At 34.8% G+C, this 18607-nt stretch overlaps 1 protein-coding gene across 8 annotated transcripts in view; it reads right to left on the bottom strand.

Moving 5' to 3' along the window:
- Positions 1-681: 681 nt before the first annotated feature.
- Positions 682-18607, bottom strand: part of DNM1L (dynamin 1 like) — a 98281-nt gene continuing 80355 nt past the window's right edge. For 2 of the 8 annotated variants that reach the window (XM_036759827.1, XM_036759826.1), the window contains exons 12-20: positions 15661-15750; positions 10939-11031; positions 9584-9640; positions 8505-8582; positions 8130-8162; positions 4621-4794; positions 4255-4364; positions 3141-3300; positions 682-950 (exon numbers count right to left, since the gene is read on the bottom strand). In XM_036759827.1, the coding sequence (XP_036615722.1) occupies positions 894-950; positions 3141-3300; positions 4255-4364; positions 4621-4794; positions 8130-8162; positions 8505-8582; positions 9584-9640; positions 10939-11031; positions 15661-15750 (852 nt within the window). In that variant the 3' untranslated portion in view covers positions 682-893. The remainder of the gene's footprint in view (positions 951-3140; positions 3301-4254; positions 4365-4620; positions 4795-8129; positions 8163-8504; positions 8583-9583; positions 9641-10938; positions 11032-15660; positions 15751-18607) is intronic. The other 6 variants (XM_036759831.1, XM_036759830.1, XM_036759829.1 and 3 more) reach the window with 3 other exon arrangements.

Genomic DNA, 18607 nt, shown 5'->3' with positions numbered 1-18607 from the left:
AAAAAAAAGGTGATACTTTTCCCCTTGAACACCTTCCCCTCCACCTCCCATGTCATCAAATACATCATATAATTATTTTTAGAAACAGTTCTGCTATTGTTTATTTCACTCAGTTCTTAAAGAACAGAGAGGAATATTTTTGAAGGTAAAATTGTGAATCTTTGAAAAGCCAAAATTTAATATTCACACATTTTTTAAAGAAATGGGACTTAAGCACTTGCATTCCAGAATTGAAAGAGCTCTGTACTCACATATACCCTAGACACATTCCTTAGCATAACTTTTTCCTTTTAGCTTTATTGTTAGCTAATCGAAAGAGAATTAACCATTGGAAAATGAAGTTGAGAAGCTGAAAGACAGTACTTTGAAGAAATGTGGACTCTAAAACTCTATGGCAAACTTAGCAACTTGCATGCCTATCAGAGCCAGATCAACTGATACAGGCAAAGCACATGCTTTATACTCAAACAAAATAGTTTGTTGCTATTTCTTCTCAAAGGCTATGTATGGTAGTTGCTTGAAACTACTTAAGTATTATACAGCTTATAGGCAAACTGGTTTCAGAAACATGGCACTACTAGAACATATATATGTATATACATACATATATATATACATATATATGTATATACATACATATATATATACATATATATGTATATATACATACACACACACATACATACATGGAATATTTCAGGGAACCAGCTATTTATATTTAATATGTGGATTTAATTTGTGTTTCTTCTGCAAAACATTTTTGTCTCAAAACTTTTCACAGCAGATTTACATAGTTAATAGACAAGAATTCATAAATGACACTACAGTGAAGTTTGCAATAATTATTACAAGTCATCAGCATCTTCACCTCTATAAATGCCTGGTACATTTCTTCACCAAAGATGTGTTTCTCGAATTTCAGCAATTATCTGACTGGCTCGCTGTAAGGCCTGCATAATTAAAGAAAAGGAGAAAATAAAATTAAAGCTTTAAAAACACTTCTTTAATTTCTTAAAGTAGGGAGCTGCTAGGTTATATAGGTTTAGTGATATGTTTAGTGGTCCTCAAATAGTAGAGTGAATGTCAGAGCAGCTTGAGAAAGACCTTAGCGTCCAGTACCTTATCTTGCCAGGTCTGATCGTTTGTCCGTTTGCCAAATGTACCAAATGTACCTTTGCCTAAAAGACTTTTAAGGAGAAGTCATACAAGGCAAGCACTCACATGGAGGTCAGAAGAAACACACAAGGACACTCTGAAGAACTTTGGAATCAATGTTGAGACATGGGTGAGACACTGGCGTGGTGTTTTCACATCAAAGGCACCATGCTCTGAGCAAAGCAGAATTTCAGTAGCTCAAAAGAGACATGAGATGCACAAATTCAGAGACCTCTGCACTCCAAATGTTCATACAGACTATTTGTCTATAGACTTTGATAGAGCCTTCTGAGCTCATGTTGGTCTGATTAGCACAGAAAGATACATTCTACCTTGACCCTGATATAGGGATGTCATTATGGTCCTCTTTAAACACAAAGGACAACCACCACCTCAAAAACACCAAAACAAAGAAAGCATCAACCTCACTTAACAAGTCCAAACTAACTGAATAAAGCTTTCTATATGGACCTAGCTAGGCTGGCTCTGGAACTGCAAACATACATTTTGTAGAGATTCATCATCACCATGTGGGGCACAAGGTAATGAGTTCTTCAGATCCCAAAGTGAGTTGATCCATGGAAGTGTGTTTCAATCACTATGTTTCAAACACAATCCCACCATAATGCCCCAATCTACCCCTTCCTTCCCACATGCAAGATTCTAATATCTCTCTTTTTGTACCAGGATCAGAGAAAAATAATTACCCCTTCCATTTCACAGAGCTGGCCAATGAGTTTCACTCACCAACTTCCTCCTCTTGGATAAGAAGTGATTTGTCAGTATTGAAATTCACCAGCTTTGCCAACTACATATTAATGAAACCAACTGAATAATTACTATTATTTACAAGTCCATCCTATCATCACGGGGAAAGCTCTAAAAGTTTTTTATTTTTTTTTTTTTGGCTTGTTGGTTTTTAAGAATGAGAAACTAAATGCTTTTTGGGGAAAAAACTGATAGAAAATTTTGAAAGTCTTTGAAATGTTTTAATCTCTATGTGATCTTTGCTGTTAAAGATCTCTGTATCACTTATATGAACTCTACTAAAAAATCTTCCAAATGAATTTCACTGGGTTTAAAATTAATTTATTAAAAATATTAAAGATGCAACACCTTATTAGTTTTCAAGAACAAATGACTGACCTCATGGAAGAGGGAAATTTACTAGACAAATTCCAATAGAAACAATTGCTGAATGGAATTACTTTGGACCTATGTATATTGGTGAGGCATCTTTTTCAACTATGATAGCCACTGAAACTACGTATCAAAATGGTTTAAAGTTGTTTCAAAATTAATTAGGCATATTGTAGTTTTGCAAACTGACATTACCTTTTTTGATCCTCAAGCCTATGAAGTATATTTTTATCCTTATTTGTACAAATGAGAAAAAGGGATGAAAATATAGATACACTAGGGTGGATACTAAATTTTTTCATTTTTTTATCTGATCCTCTTCCTCAAGTTTACAATTCCAGAGTCATCCTCTATTTTGCCCTATTCAGCTAATCTGTTGGCAAATAATGTCAACAGTATCTATGATAGCTCTACCTTAGTTGAGAGGTGTATGCTCCATGTGGTCCCCTCTAGACTACTCTCCAGTTTCCTTCAAAACTTTTTAGCCAAGACCCACATTCTGTATGAGGTCTTTTCTCATTTTTCACAGCTGCTAGTACCTTTTCCCTCCCCCAATCACCTTGTGTTTGTTCCTGTAAACCCACTGAAGGCAGGAATTTTTATTTTTGTCTTTGTATCTCCAGTGCCTAGACTTGTCAAGTGGCTATATGACAGATTCTTGAAATAATGAGCAAATACTGCCTTTGAATCAAATAACAAAGTACTCTGAGTATAAAGCAAATGCCAGGCAAATGAGACCAACTTGTAGAAACGCTAAGTTATGACTAAATAATTTCTCTAAATAAATTATCAAAATAGCTCAAATAGGAAAAATTGGTAAAAACTAAAAGCTGGCTGGTTTGTACCTTTAACATATCAGCTGCTTCTTTTCTTCGCTGTGCCATATCCTCAGATTCAGTTAGAAGATCATCCAGTAACAGTGATTTGTACAGCTGTCCTACTAACTCACTCTGAAGAGTATCCTTCACGTGATTGACTAAAAAATGCATTACTGCCTTTGGCACACTGAAAATAATGAAAGTTAGTGAAATGTTGGCATTGTTGCCATTTTTTAACCTTAATTTGAGCTTAATTCCAAGTGTTTAGAAAATAGCATACATATTTATGAAGCAATTCTTTAAGCGCTCTGGCCATTTTATTATTTAACTGACCTCTACAAGATTCCTTTAGAGCCATATGCATTCATTCAGCTCTAAGAAATAATTAGGAAGACGAATAGGATTTGTATATGACTTAAGGGATTGTATGGCAATTTTCCAATTCACTGTTTCTTTTATTTGCCTTATTTATTAATGTTTCTTCTTATTCACTCCCAACTGACTCTGATTTACTCATTTGCTTAAATTACAAGTGACCCTGATTTTAACAGGAGAAATATGTAGAACTCAGATCAGTTTAGAGCAGAGGTGTCAAATACGTGGTCCACAACATGGCATGAGTACATTGCAACCCAAACGTAACTGGGAAATATTTAACGATATAAAAATACAATGAAACAAATAATACTATATTTTAAAACTAAGTCAATAATTGGTGAATGAATAAATAAATAAAACTAAGTCAACCTTAAGTAATTCTTATGGATGGATTAGTGGCCCGCATTTCTATTTGTTTGGCACTACTGGTTTAGAAAATTAACATCACCAGAAAGAAAACAAATTTTTTGACTTTATTGTTTTGTAGTACCTACTCTTCTAAAGTTAAGTAGTACCAAAGAAGTAAAAATCAATTCCATTAGTAAGGTTTTAGACTATATGGATTTCATATCCTTGATACTAAGGGCTCTTCTCCATTAATATTAATTATATTACACATTAATATATTAATATTTAGCATACAAGTCAAGCAGTAAAATGTTCCTTTTTTAGTCACATCAAGGGAATTCTAAATTCATAATTATTAGTTGGAATAGAAAAATGAAAGCATTCATCATGGATAGTAGCTTATTTTAATACTAACCTGTCTTGTATATTCTTCCTGACAATAAGAAAATATGATTTGATAAGTCTTTCAATAACCTCACAATCTCGTTGTTCCCGGGCAGACAGTTTACGTGCAACTGGCACAGGCTACAAGGAAAAAGTAGAATTTTAACTTTTTGCCTGATCTCACCTTTTTTAACACTATTCTAAAAGGTCTAAACCTTTTTTTCTAAACAGTTTTGAACCAATAATTTTAAACTTTTTAAAACTAAAATATCAGCTTTTAATTTTTAAGTTTTTTACTAAAATAATTATTTTGTCTTGTATTTGGACTTAATTAAGAATTTTTTTTTAGTAAATTTGTCCATGTGTACTAATGTCTGCCCAGTCCCAATATCCTCACCACATCCAATAAATTCACAGCATGGCCTTTTTGTGGACTGGCTGGCATAATGGGAATTGGTTTGGATTTTTCTTCAGCTAACAGTTCTTCAGCTTTTGAGGTTTTCAGCATTCCTCTCCAGTTGCCTGTTGTTGGTTCTTGAGCACCATCGCCTATACCACCTACAGGTACCATCTGAAAAAAAAATGTGAACACACATACAAAACATCTCACACTCATTAATAAAGGTTATTAAGTAGGCATTAACATTCACTGGCCATCAAATAGAACTCTGCATATCCAAGTCCCAAACATTTTCATTTATCAGACTTTTTATGGAGGCCAGAAAAAACTGGCAGCAGCTCACAACTGTGTAAATAAAGTACTATACATCTGGAATCCGTTTGATCTGACATAGTTCAAAAAAGATTTTATCACAGTGTTTCCAAAATTACAGGGAATCTATCAGTCTCATTCATGGTCCTTAACTTTTAATCCTTAACACTTCAGCATTTGTCAACTCTACAAAAATTGCCAAATCTTACTAAGGGAGATAACAAGGGATAAGTATAATATGAGCAGGAAGACAAATACTCATTATATTACAAAGAGCAACAAGAAAACTACAACTTGATCTTGAATTCTGTGTTAATGCTAACCCATGATAACTTCCTTGGATCTTCTTATGACTACCAGACTGTCCTCCCCAAACCACAAAATTTCCAAGAAAGGGGTAATAAAGCTATTTAACACTTATATTTTCATCAGAAGTCCTAGAGGATTGAATTTTCATAGAATAGAAGAGCAAACAAATGAAATAAACCAATGTACATTCTTACGGTTGCAACTTACATTGAATTTTCCTGTCAACTCAAAGGGAAGAACCATACAAATCACACCTTGGAGGCAGTTCTGCTAGTTATCTAAAATTATACCTAAGGCTTTTCTACGTAGAGTTAACCTGCAAACCGACTGTGACCAGTCCTGTTGCCTTTCTGTGATTTCTTTTCCTTCCAAGGCTGCCTACCCCAAATGTTCATTTTTAATATGATTTTAATATGATTATATATAAAACAATGAGTTTTATTTTGTTCTGAGTAGCTGTTTGTTTCTTTGGGGAGGGGGAAGAGAGTCAACAGAAATATGTCATGAAGCCATATCTCTCAAAGATAGTCCTAGACCCTGTTGAACTAAATTCAACAACAGTGGTAAAGATCAATGACAGCTATATTTGACACAAACAATTTTGCATTTAATATTTCTTAATTTCCACCAAGAGGCTCAACTTTTCAAAAGAAGCAGGCAACAAGCTTCTATTTCCTAAAGCACTAGTTAATATTTATTTAGTAAAATAGCACCTGTCACAAAGGAGCTTAGTCTAAAGAGAAGACAAGGACATGCAAGTAACAAATTGTGTTGAACACAGTGAGATAAATATGGTTGCCATGGAATCATGACATTCATCAACATTTATATTAGAAGACGGCTTGGCATAGCGTAAAGGAAACTACGCTAGGAATAACAAGAGATGAATGATACACTTAGTTTTACTGTTAACTATGGACCTTGAATAAGTTACTTAACTTTTAAGAATATCCATTTTTTCATCAATGGAGTGAGAATAACCACCTGTCTTGCTTAAACAATAAAAATACTGAAATCACAAAATCATCTAAATTTTAGACCTGCAAGGGCCTTTAGTAAAAGGTCACATAGTCCAAACTCCCTCTTTTCAAATTTGAGAAAACTGAAGTCTAGGAGTTAAGTGACTCCATTATAATAAGCAGTAAGTAAATGTAGGCAACACATAAAATTGATTAAAAATTATTTTAAAACTTTTCCATAGCTTTTCTTAAGTTAAATACAAATTTTTAAGAAAAATCAAACATTTAAAAACATAAACCAGAGGATATGAGCTTTTAAGTAGCTAAGTTTGGATATTTAAGTCTTTTTTTCTTCTCTAGATCCCACTTTCAGAATGTTGGGAAGTAGTCCACTCTTCTCAAAGCCTACCTTCTTTCTCCCACTGAGAAAACTCATAGAAGAAAAGACCAGGGGCAAGACTTCCTCTTGGTACTCTGCTCCAGAGTAATGAAACATCAATCAGACACTTAGCACTGTGTATCACTTAGCTGCTCCATCACTCAATTAACCATGGAGTGAACTGCCCCAAGTTAAAAGTTTTTTAAAACCCTCTCAGTAATTAAATTACAAGGCTTACTCCTCAATCTCGCTCACCCCAAAATGTACAATCAATTGATGCGTATTGCTTTTTCTACCTCCACAATATCTCCCTTCTTCACTGCTCACATAAAACCAACTAGGTTCAGGCCCTCATTTCTTCACTCCCTTCCACAAGTTTCCTCATCTCAATCCATTCTTTACACAGATGTCCAAGTGATTTTCCTTAAACACAAGTTTGGCCATGTCACTTCTCGACTCAAACTCCTGTAGTTCTCTATTGCCTCTAGAATCAAATATAAACTGTTCTATTTGGCTTTAAAAAAAAGTCTCCTTTCTACAATTATGAATACAAAGATCTCCCTACATAAAGAACAAAAAGAAGACCACATCTAAAACTGTGTCTCCACTATATATAGGTTGGGATTTTGGGGGTGGAAGAACAATTCAAATTAAACACAGATCCAACACTGCTCCTATTTGTATGAGTCCTGATATAACATTACTCCCCTTTCAGCACTCTGTAATCGAACCAAACTGGCCCTGCTTTTTCTTTATACACCATCAACCTCTAAGTCTTTGCATTGGCTACCTGTCTGTGATATACTGCCCCCTCATGTCTACCTTATAAAATACTTTACTTCTTGAAGGAAGACTCAAATCAATTACTGCCTTCTTACACAAAGCCTCTTCTTATCCCAATTGTTATTGTCTTTCCTCCCCAATATTGTCTTTGATAAGTTCCTTAAGGACAGGGTTTATTTCATTTTTTTTTCTTTTTACCTCTAGCTCCTAGCACAGTAATAAATAATTGCTTGCTGATTGATTGGATGACAAAAAGATGTCTTAACAGCAGAAACAATTAGAAAGGAGATGTACATGCCCGAGACAATTCATGAACTAAATACTACACCAAAAACACAAACAATCACAACATGTAGCTCTAGCGTCCAAAAGTTTTTCTACCTTACTATAGAAATGTCTGTTGTTAAGTGGAAACTCACTAACAATAAGAAGGTAGATAAGATATTAGTGGGTAAGCCATTATTTTCTAATGAGTCTAACATAATAAAGATGTACAAAATATTAAAATCATTTTTAATTGCTTAATTTAGAATTTTAGAAAGTTCTGATTTAAACCACAATAAAATTGCTAATATTGGCTACGTTTTTCAAAAAGGTAGACAACAGGAGTTTGTGACTAACTTAACAACACAATAAAAAGCAACACGTATAGATGTCATTGTATGAACAGATTATTTTTAGGAAGGTGGCTTTGAAAATGTAAAAAAGATTTCAATGAGAACCAAAAGCTACCAAACATTTCCATTCTGAGGCAGGAGACTCACATGTTTAGTTTCTCTTCTGTTTTCCTGCATTAACTGTTAAGAGACATGTTAAACATCCAATTTAACAAGTGAGATTAATAGATTAAATCAACAGATTAAAATTCAAAAACTTAAGGACAAATACATCTTTTATTTATATTATGGACATGTATTTTATTGCAAGCAAGAGTAAGCATGTAAACAAGGAAACCTGCAGAAACTGGTTAGAGTAAAAAATTTCAAAAATTCCTTGTATTAATCAATACTAACTCTAGGTAAACCTATCTTATGTGTAACATTTTATTGCCACGTTATTATGATGAACTGTTTTGAAGGCGATTACTATGTACTAAATGGGAATATGCATGCGTGCTTAGATTAAGAATCAGAACAGACCTTGCCATCAGCCTCAGCAGAAGCAGCAGTAGAAGGCTCCTGGGAGGCAGGTGCCAAAGTACCTGGAACTTTAGAAGACTAAAGAGAGCAAGAAATGCAGGGGAAAAAAAACAAGGATGCTACCATGTTATTCTATAAAAACATACTTTTTATCAAGCCATAGTCCTCTGTAAAAAAGAAGTATGAAAAACAACTGTTTTCAAAGACCCAATACATTTCACCTTTTTCAAAGACAAGCTGTTTTTTGTCATACTATCCAAGGTGTCATCAATGGTTAAAAACATTTCTTTAGGTCACCATATAGCAGTATCAAATTCAGAAAGAATTTTTTGGGGAAGAATTAGAATAGCTTTTTGCTAAGGAGGTCAACACACATTTTCCATACTTGTTTTATGTTACAAGTTCCATAACCAGCAGATATGTGCTCATTTTCTATTTTTTTTTGTCTTCCTTCTCAAATCAAATCTCTAGAAGTTCCCAAAATCACACAAGAGATTAGTGCATTACAGTATTGTGTTAGTCTTCACAAAATTTAAGTAATATCATTGGCAACATGAACAAATTTGGCGTATTTATCTCTTCAGATGTAAAACAGACTTTCATGTTCAGTTTCATGGTTTAATTTAATAAGATCCCTATATAATGAAATTTAGAAGCAGCAATGTTATAGGAGATGAGTGCTGGCTAGAAGTCAGAAAGACCTATCACTGGCTAGATGTGCAACCATGGGTAAGAGACTTAACTTAAGTGCCAGGCAATTCTACAAGGCTGAAAGTTACAGAAGAGGAATAGCCAGCCCATAGTATTCAAATCACAGGTTCAGGGAAAAAAAAAAAGCTTAAGTGTTTAAGGCCTGGCAATATACACAATATATTCAAATACAATCCCTCAGTTATGCTGGTGTACTTAACAGAAGAATCTATTATCAAGAGATAATCATATTTTATAACCTTTTATATCTAAAAAATGTATGTCTACTTCAGTTTTTAAATACAAAAGCAACATAGCTAAACTGAAGCATTACCAAATATTCCAATTGTCTAGGTCAGTGACATATTTGAAAAACAAAATTGTTTTACCTTGTCCCGCGGCATTGTTGAAGGTAACTCTCTTGCTAACCTATTCCTCCTTTGTTCCTATGAATCAAAAAATATATGATTATGCCTTAATGCTGATGCACTGTCTTACTTTTACTTAAGGATTGTTCTGAATTATAGACATATAGTCATAAATGATATTTCAAAATGTTATGATCATGTCATTAGTAAGAAGTAGGTAAGAAATTGCTTTTAGTAGCCATAGGTAATTTGCTGTATAAGCCCTAATAGTTTAACCAGAAATATCATGTTATCCTTTAAACTTATACACAGATATAACTGTGACAACATTTTGAAAAACCAAATCTCTGTCAAGTAGTATCGAATGATAACAAGACTCTTAAAAACTGTTTCCTTTGACTACTTCCCAGGAAAGTAACAACAGTGTCAGGAACTAAGGCTTAGTATAGTGACATAATCAGGCTTATTTAAACAAGATAATCTTTGAAAAACTGACCATTTTTTAGTTCATAATTTAATGGTGAATGTTAGTAATTACAGTAGCAAGGCAGCAAGGCTAGAATTACTATGATGATTTAGAATCAAGTATTAACAGCAAATCTATCAACAGGTAGCATTTTGAATTCTTACTAGTTGTAAATGTGTTTAAAGTAAAATGAAAACTAATGCGAAAGTATGTTTCGTATGAATGTATAAGTAGAGCCTATATCAGACTGCACACTGTCTTGGAGAGAGGGAAGGAGAGAGAAGGGGAAAAAATTAGAAAACTAAAACTAAATATAAATAAATTAAACTAAAAACAAATAAATTTTATAAATAAAGTAAAATGATGACGAACTGTCTTACAAATGAAAGTTTTAATTCAAAGGGTATTTCATTAAAGTACATTTTTAAAAGGTAGAGCAGTAGAGCCTAATGAACAACGATTACATATAATCAGTTGTTCTATGACAGGAAAAAACTACTAAATGATGTTTATAGTCTCATTAGCGCTCAATCAGTAAGCATTTATTATAGGTCTATTATGTGCCCAAACCGTGCTCAGTACTGAAAGGACTAAACTAATTGATCTCTACAGCCCATTACGACTTAATTCTCTAACTTTATAATCACCTACTTATGTCCCAGGTGAGGCAAGACACATCATCTAAACACATGCACATCTGTCCAAATATCTTGCACAATACCAGTTCTGGAAGAGTTGGAGCTGTGCAGTCTAGTCTCTCGACCCTAAAGACCTCCAAGTATAAAGGTCAAAATATTCTATTTTTCTCATGTTAAACTCAATTTTAATTCAACTTCCCCAAATAATCAAGTTAAAATTAATTTCTTTGAGACAAATTAAAATGACAACCAACAAAATTATTTTTTTTTACCTCTATGTTATTGTTCATAAGCCCACAGGCGTCAGCAAAGTCTGGATGTTTGGTGTTGATGTAGGCCAATTCAATTGCAACTAAGTTATGAACCTAAGGGAAAAAAATAAATTTAGGGTATTCATTCTGCAAGATAGTAACCCACTTTTAATTTGAGAAATTACTACTTGTAATATATGCTAAATACCTAATGCCAAAAATTGCCTGAATACAAACAGCGATATTTTGGAGGTAATTGTTACCTCAAATTTCTGTCAGAGATAATGTTACAATTTTTAAATTACTTAACATAATCATCGGCAGAATTGATACAATGTTTTCCATAAAATCTGGTCTCTTTAGTTCCATACTTGCTTATGATATATACAAGGATATGATTTTACTTCTTAGAATTGGTTAATGACAAGTGCCTCACTTCCTTACTCTGAGGGACGTAAATGAATCAGTATTTCTTGCTACAGGCTATAAAGATGCATACATACTTTTTTTTCATAGCTTTAAACACAAGAGGGACAGCTAATTGCACAATGGAGAGTGTACAAGGCTGAAGGCTGGCCTTTGACACTTCCTAGCCATGTGACCCTGAGCAAGTTGCTTAACCTTACTTGCCTCAGTTTCCTCAAAATCTCTAAAATGAAGTAGAGAAGGAAATGGCAAACCTCTCCATTATCTTTGCCAAGAAAACCCTAAATTGGGTCACGAAGAGTAGGACATGACCGAAAAAGAAGACAGGGAATCACAGTCAAGATGGAAGAGAAAAGGCAGGAACTTGCTGGTGATCTCCCCAAAACCCCTCTGACTACCTTTAAACAATGATATATAACAATTCCCAGAGCAGCAGAACCCACAAAAGAATGGGATAAAATAATTTTCCAGCCAAAAATAACTTAGAAGGTCAGCAGGAAACGTCTGGCGCAACTGGGTGAGAGTGGAGCACAGTCGAGCACAAGTTGCACCATCACATACCCAGCCCCAACAAACCAGGAGCAGACCTTGGGAGCCACTGAATCAGCAGGGACAGTGGCAGCAGCAGCTTCTCAAGCTCTCAAGCCACATTACATAAGGGCATCAAACAACTGTTCAGAAGGAGATTACAGGGGTCTCTGCTAGCACAGAAGCAGGATTCTGTTGCCATGCCCATACTCAGATTCGGGTCACAGTCCTGGGTGACAATCCCAGGACGAGGAGGAGCAATAGCACAGCAGACTTTGTGGCCACAGTGACATGGGGGCCCTCATCACAGTTCCAGGATAGAAAAGATTGCTTATGATCCGTCACAGACCAGAGCACAGAGCACCTCCTCCTAAGGTCATGCCACCATGGAAGAGCTGAAAATTTACAGGTCCCTAGAAGTATCTCTGAAAACACCTACGCAAAATTCCTGAAGCCTGAGACAGTATGCCCTCTACCCTGGAAGCAAAGCCTTACTTTAGCAAATAGTCAAAGATCAAGTAATAGGCTGGGAAAATGAGCAAACAGAAAAAAAAAGTTACTATGGTAATAAAGAAGATCAAAACACACACTCAGAAGAGGACAACAAAGTCAAAGCTTCTATATCCAAAGCCTGCAAGAAAAATAGGGATTGGTCTCAGGCCAATGAAAGAACTCAAAAAGGATTTTGAAAATCAAGGAAGAGAGGTAGAGGAACAACTGGGAAGAGAAATGAAAGTGATGAATGAAAATCATGAAAAACGAGTCAACAGCTGGGTAAAAGAGGCACACAAAAAAAAATTGAAGAAAATAACACCTTAAAAAAACTGACTCAACCAAATGGTAAAAGAGGTACAAAAAGCTAATGAGGAGAAGAATGCAAAGAAAGAAAAATGCAAAGAAAGCAAAACTGACTGATCCAACCATTCTGGAGGGTAATTTGGAACTATGCACAAAAGGCTATAAAAATGTATATACCCTTTGATGCAGCAATACCACTTCTAGGGCTGTATCCCAAAAAGATCATAAAAATGGGAAAAGGAATCATGTCTACAAAAATATTTATAGCAGCTCTTTTTGTGGTGGCAAAGGACTGGAAATTGAGGGGATGCCCATCAGTTGGGGAACAGTTGAACAAGTTGTGGTATATGAATGTAATGGTATACTATTGTCCTATAAGAAATGATGAGCAAGGCAGACTTCAGAAAAGCCTGGAAAGACTTGAATGAACTGAAGCTGCATGAAGTGAACAAAACCAGGAGAATATTGTACACAGCAACTGCCATAATGTGTGATGACTATCTTTGATGGGACTTATCTCTTCTTAGCAATGCAAGGATCCAAGACAACTACAAAGGACTCATGATGGAAAATGCTGTCCCCATCCAGAAAATGAACTATGGAGTCTGAATGCAGACTGAAGCATATTATTTGGTGTGTCTCTCTCTTTATTTTTCTTTTTTTGCTTGTTTCTTCTTTCTCGTGATTTCATCCATCGGTTCTAATTCTTCTTTTTAACATGACTAATGTGAAAAGAGGCTTAATATCAAATATATCAAATCACATGCTGTCTTGGGGTTGGGGGAGGGGATAGATGGGGAGAAAATTTGGAACTCAAAATCTCATGGAAGTGAATGTTGAAAAATAAAAAGCAGCTCTATCAAATCTTTGAATACATTAAAGAATAAATAAGCCAAGGCCACTCTCCTGGCCTATAATTGCTAGTATTTTGCTTTCACACCTTAAACCAGTTGAAGTTCCCCTTTCTTCCCAATAACAACTTCATAGATGATTGGAAGTATGACACAGTGGATTGAGAGTCTGGTTCTGAAGACAGGAAGACCTAGGATTAAGTATGTGCCTTTGAAACATACTGGCTGTGTGACCCTGGGCAAGTCTCAGTGTGCCAGGCAATTCTCTAAAATTATAAGTTGCAGAGGAGGAGAGATAAGAGAGAGCTTCCTCACCGGGGAATTCCCATTAACCAATGAAATTACAATGAAATCTGATCTCTATTCCTAACTTTACAGGTAAGTGCCTATCAGAGATCAAATGACTTCATAGCATCTGAATCATTGCTAGGATCTTTCACACGATAAGGAATCATTCCAGTTCCAAAATCACATCTACCCCACCACATAAAAATCCCAAAAACTGGCTACAGAAGCAGAGGGAATAGATAACACAATCCTTCCTCAATAATTACCATCAAGGAACTCTTCCAAAAAGGGGAGAATATCTCTAACATGCAGAAGTAAGCCCTTTTCTATATAAAAAAAGGAAAGCTAGGAAGCCATCTTTAGAGCTGCCACATCACACCAATCTGGACAGAGTTGGTAGCCCAAAGGATCTCACTTTCATCTCTAGCTACATGTAAAGAGTATCTTGTAATGAATCTTTTTTCAACACATAAGGTTGGTGCATGGGTTTCCTTTTCCCCTCTCTAATGTGGTCACAGATTTACCATATAATCACTCATTTAGAGAGGGAAGCTACCAAATAAAGAACTGAAATGAGTAAGAAAAACTTAAGATGCCTCATTTTTAAATTTTTTGGACTCAAGGAATCTTCATTCCAACTACTGCAATGAGTGGACCTAATTTAATCTGAACCTCCAAAGTGTCACTGATCACTTATACTGACTAATGAAATTAACACCATGTAGCTCAGCTCATGCATGCATTGTTTTAAGGTTGAAAAAAATGGAAGTCTATTTTTCTTTTTAAAACTTAATATCTAGTTCCACAGCATATACAATTTTGATATTAAAATTTCAAATGTCTCACTATCCCAGGTCATTTTCTGCTCAGTTCCACAATTTTAATAATGTGTAAATAAGAAAACAAATATTATCTATTTTATTTTATGATGATGTATTTAATTGCAACATTTGACTTTCACACAAAATCTCAGCAATGTGACAGCAATAGATACCAAACAGGGCCAAGAAAATGAAGTGAGTAAAATAGATGTTATATCTTGGTCAGCTAGCTGTGATATTGTTGAAAGATCACTGGACCAGGTGTTAGGAAACCTGAGTTCAAGTCGTGGTTCTGACATTTATTAGCTAAAACATTTCTAAGCCTCTTTTTTGCCCTCTGCAAATTGTGACAATACTTTCATTATCTATTCCAAACAACAAAAACAACAACTCAGTTTTCTTGGATTAGATAATCAAAGTACTATTCTATTTTGTCAAAAAAAAAAGTTTCAGTGAAGAGCAAAGTGTGGTACCCTCTGGATGGGATCTGGGCTGGTTAGAAGGCAAGACGAAGGCTCCTGCCACAGGTTCTATAGAAAGAATAGAACCTTAGGAAAAGAGTTACTCTAATACTTGAGAAAAAAAATGTGCTGATAAAAAAAGGGTTTTCGTCAACAACTTTGAAATACAATTTTAAATCAACAGAAAAACAAGTTGAAGTAGCACTTGAAATTGCTTAAATGCTCCTCTGTAATTAAGATATAGATTATGCATGTAGTATACCTTACTTATTAAAAATTTCATATTTTTCATTAGATAAATAGGACTATGTAAACCATATTGCTGACATTCACAATGTTCAACAAGAACTCAGTTCTCATGAGAAACTATTTCTAGGCTAACGATTACAATGTGAAAAAAATAAATAAATCAGTATTTGATCATCTTGGCTTAAAACTCCTGATTTTGATTAGTTAGTGCTAGTTCTAGCTAAATTCCACATTGTAAATAAGATATTTTGCAAGAAGACAACCACTCAAAAAAGATCTTTAGAAAGACCACTAAATATAACTAGCTAAATAATAGCTCACCATTTCATTTGTGACTGGTAACCTCTTACGAAGAAGACATGTAACTACTTCAACTATGGCATCATGAAGTTTGGGAAACCTCAGCAATTCCTAAAATCAAACAGGGAACAAAAATACAATCATAAATTCCCATGATCTGAAGGAACATCAAATTAGGCACAATATTTTTTTTAAAAAATTTCCAAAAGGCCGGGGGGGTGGGGGAAGAGGCATCTACCTTCTCTCCTATCCCCCCTGACCTCCCACTGAGAAAGCAAGAAAAAAAAAATTCAGATTACAAATGTATATAGTCAAGCAAAACAAATTACCAAATTGGTCATGTCACAAAAATAAGTCTCAATCTGTCAAGAGATGAGTAGCATGTTTTATCACGAATCCTTTGAAATTGTATTTGGTCATTGTGTGAGTGACAGTTCCTAGGACTTTCAAAGCTGATTGCCTTTACAATATTATTTAAATGGTTCTCTTGCATCTGAATATTTCACTTTACACCAATTCAAACAAATGTTCCCATATTCCTCAATTCTTCAAGCGTTCCATGACTCATATACTTGTTCAGCCATTCCTGAATCAATGTGCACCCTCTCAGTTTTCAATTCTTTGCTACCAGAGCTGCTGTAATTTTTTTTTAATTTAAAATTTTTTTTTCTCTCTTAGGGGTATAGACCTAGCAGCAGTTTCATTGAACTAAAGGGGTTTGAACAGTTCAATAGCTTTTTGGGTATGGTTCCAAAGGATGTCGAGGAAGCACTGATCAGTTCACAGATCTACCAACCGTGCATTATTATACCTGTTTTCCCACAGTCCTTCTAGTATATCAGTTTCTTTTTTCTGTCAACTTTGCCAATCTGACAGGTTTGAGGTGGTTGTTTTAATCTACAATTTAATCTGAGATGTTTAACCAACATCTCAGGTGTTTTAATCTACATTTCTCTAATAATTGGTGCTTAAAAGGGGAAAGAGGCCAGCAAACTGTGACTTGCAGACAAGTCCCTGTTTTTGTAGGGCTCTACAGTTAAGAATGGCTTTTACATTTTAAAATAGCTTTATTGTATCAAAAAATGTAAAAATAATTTTTCTTTCAGGGGCCATGCAAAAATAGGCAGAGGGCCAATTCTGGTGCTATAGTGGCCACCTCTGATTTAAGCCATTTTTTTCATACATACCTATTGTACCAATCTGTTCCAACACACTAAATTGTTCTGATGATTAATAGCCTTGAAGTATAGTTTGAAATCTGCACTACTAGCATCCCTTCCTTTACACTTTTTTATCTTGACTTTTTGTTTCTCCAAATGAATTTTATAATTTTTCTAGTTCTATAAAGTAATCCTTTTGCACTTTGATTGGTATGGTACAAGATAAGTAAATTAGTTTAGGCAATATTGCTACTTTCAATATATTGCCTTGGGCTTACCATGAAAAATTAATCTCTCTCCAATTATTTGGATATGTATTTGTGAAAAATTGTTTTATATCTTTATTCACATAGTTTCTGTGTGTTTCTTAGCAAGCAGACTCCTGAGTATTTTATACTATCTGTACTTAAATTTACCATGAAATTCCTCCTCCTATCTCTTCTTTCTGGATTATGGTTTACACAAATGCTAATGATTTATGTGCATTCATTTTATATCCTGAAACCTTGCTCAAATTATTCATTTAGCTTTTCCTGTACATATTTACATGCTGTGCCATTTGGTGCATATGTTTAGAATTTATGTGAATGTATATTTTTACACACACACACATATTACATATATACTTACATATATAAATGTAATTTCTGTTTATAAACTTTAATTCAGTCTATTTTTGCCATTGCCTTGTCTGAAATTATGATTGCTATCTCTATATTTTGTGCTTTAGCTCAGAAACAACAGATTTCTTCAGCCTCTTGTTTTAAGTCTATGTGCAACCTTCTGTTTTAAGTGTTTTTTTTTTCCTTAAACAACATATTGTTTGGATTTCTGCATTACAATCTGTTCTATTATCCTCTTCTATTTTTATGGAGGAGTTCATTTCATTGACAGTTGTGAATGTTAACTGTGCATTTCCCTGCATTGTCTCCTCTTAATATTTTTATTTTCTTCAATTCCTGTCCCCTCTTTAGAGGGAGGGTGACTTGCCTTCTTTAGAAGAGGGGGGTGGTGAGAGACAAGGAGTGAGCTCAGCACCAGTGCTCTACTTTGAGTGTAATCTGCTACTATTCCCCTGCCCCTCTTCTCTTTCTTTCACCCAGAGTCCAATAACAGGATCTTAATCCTCTCTTTTCATTTAATTACCTCTTTGAAATCCAACCTCCTCACTAAGAATTTGTTTTAAGACTAATCCTTCTCTTCATTTGCCCTCCCTTTCATTCCCCACTTCTCCCTTTGTTCTTTTCCTTCCTGTTTCTGTGTTAAGTGAAATGCATTTTTGTATTGAACTCTGTGTATTCTTCTCTCTTTTGACCAGTTCAAATGAGGGTAAGGTACAAGTGTTGTTCATACCCTAACCCCTTCCTCCTTATTTGTTTAGATTTCTACTTGCACATCCCAACTATATAAAATAAGGATGCCCTCATCCTACCTCTCCTCTTTCCTCCCACCCCACGCATTCCTCTTTGCCTCACATTCCACTCTTTTTGTTTTAAAGATCATCAAAACATAACAGAACCACTCCCACATAGGACTGCCTTTATAAGACCCCTGATGATAACAGAGTTCTGAGGTAATAAATGTATCATCTCCCTATATAAAAATCTTTAGAAGTTTATCCTTGTTTATTACTTCATGATTGTTTACTTTTTTTTCTCCCATCTCCTGTGTTTGTATTTCATAATTTATCCACAACTTTGGTCTTTGCAGTCAGGAATGCTTAGAAGTTCTCAATTACAGGGCAGCTAGGTGGCACAGTGAGTAGAACCCTGGAATCAGGAGGACCTGAGTTCAAATCCAGCCTCAGA

Source organism: Trichosurus vulpecula, chromosome 5, assembly GCF_011100635.1.
Source record: "Trichosurus vulpecula isolate mTriVul1 chromosome 5, mTriVul1.pri, whole genome shotgun sequence".
NCBI classification, from domain to species: domain Eukaryota; kingdom Metazoa; phylum Chordata; class Mammalia; order Diprotodontia; family Phalangeridae; genus Trichosurus; species Trichosurus vulpecula.
The sequence above is the reverse complement of the archived record's forward strand: the minus strand, read 5'-3'. Positions and strand labels throughout refer to the sequence as shown.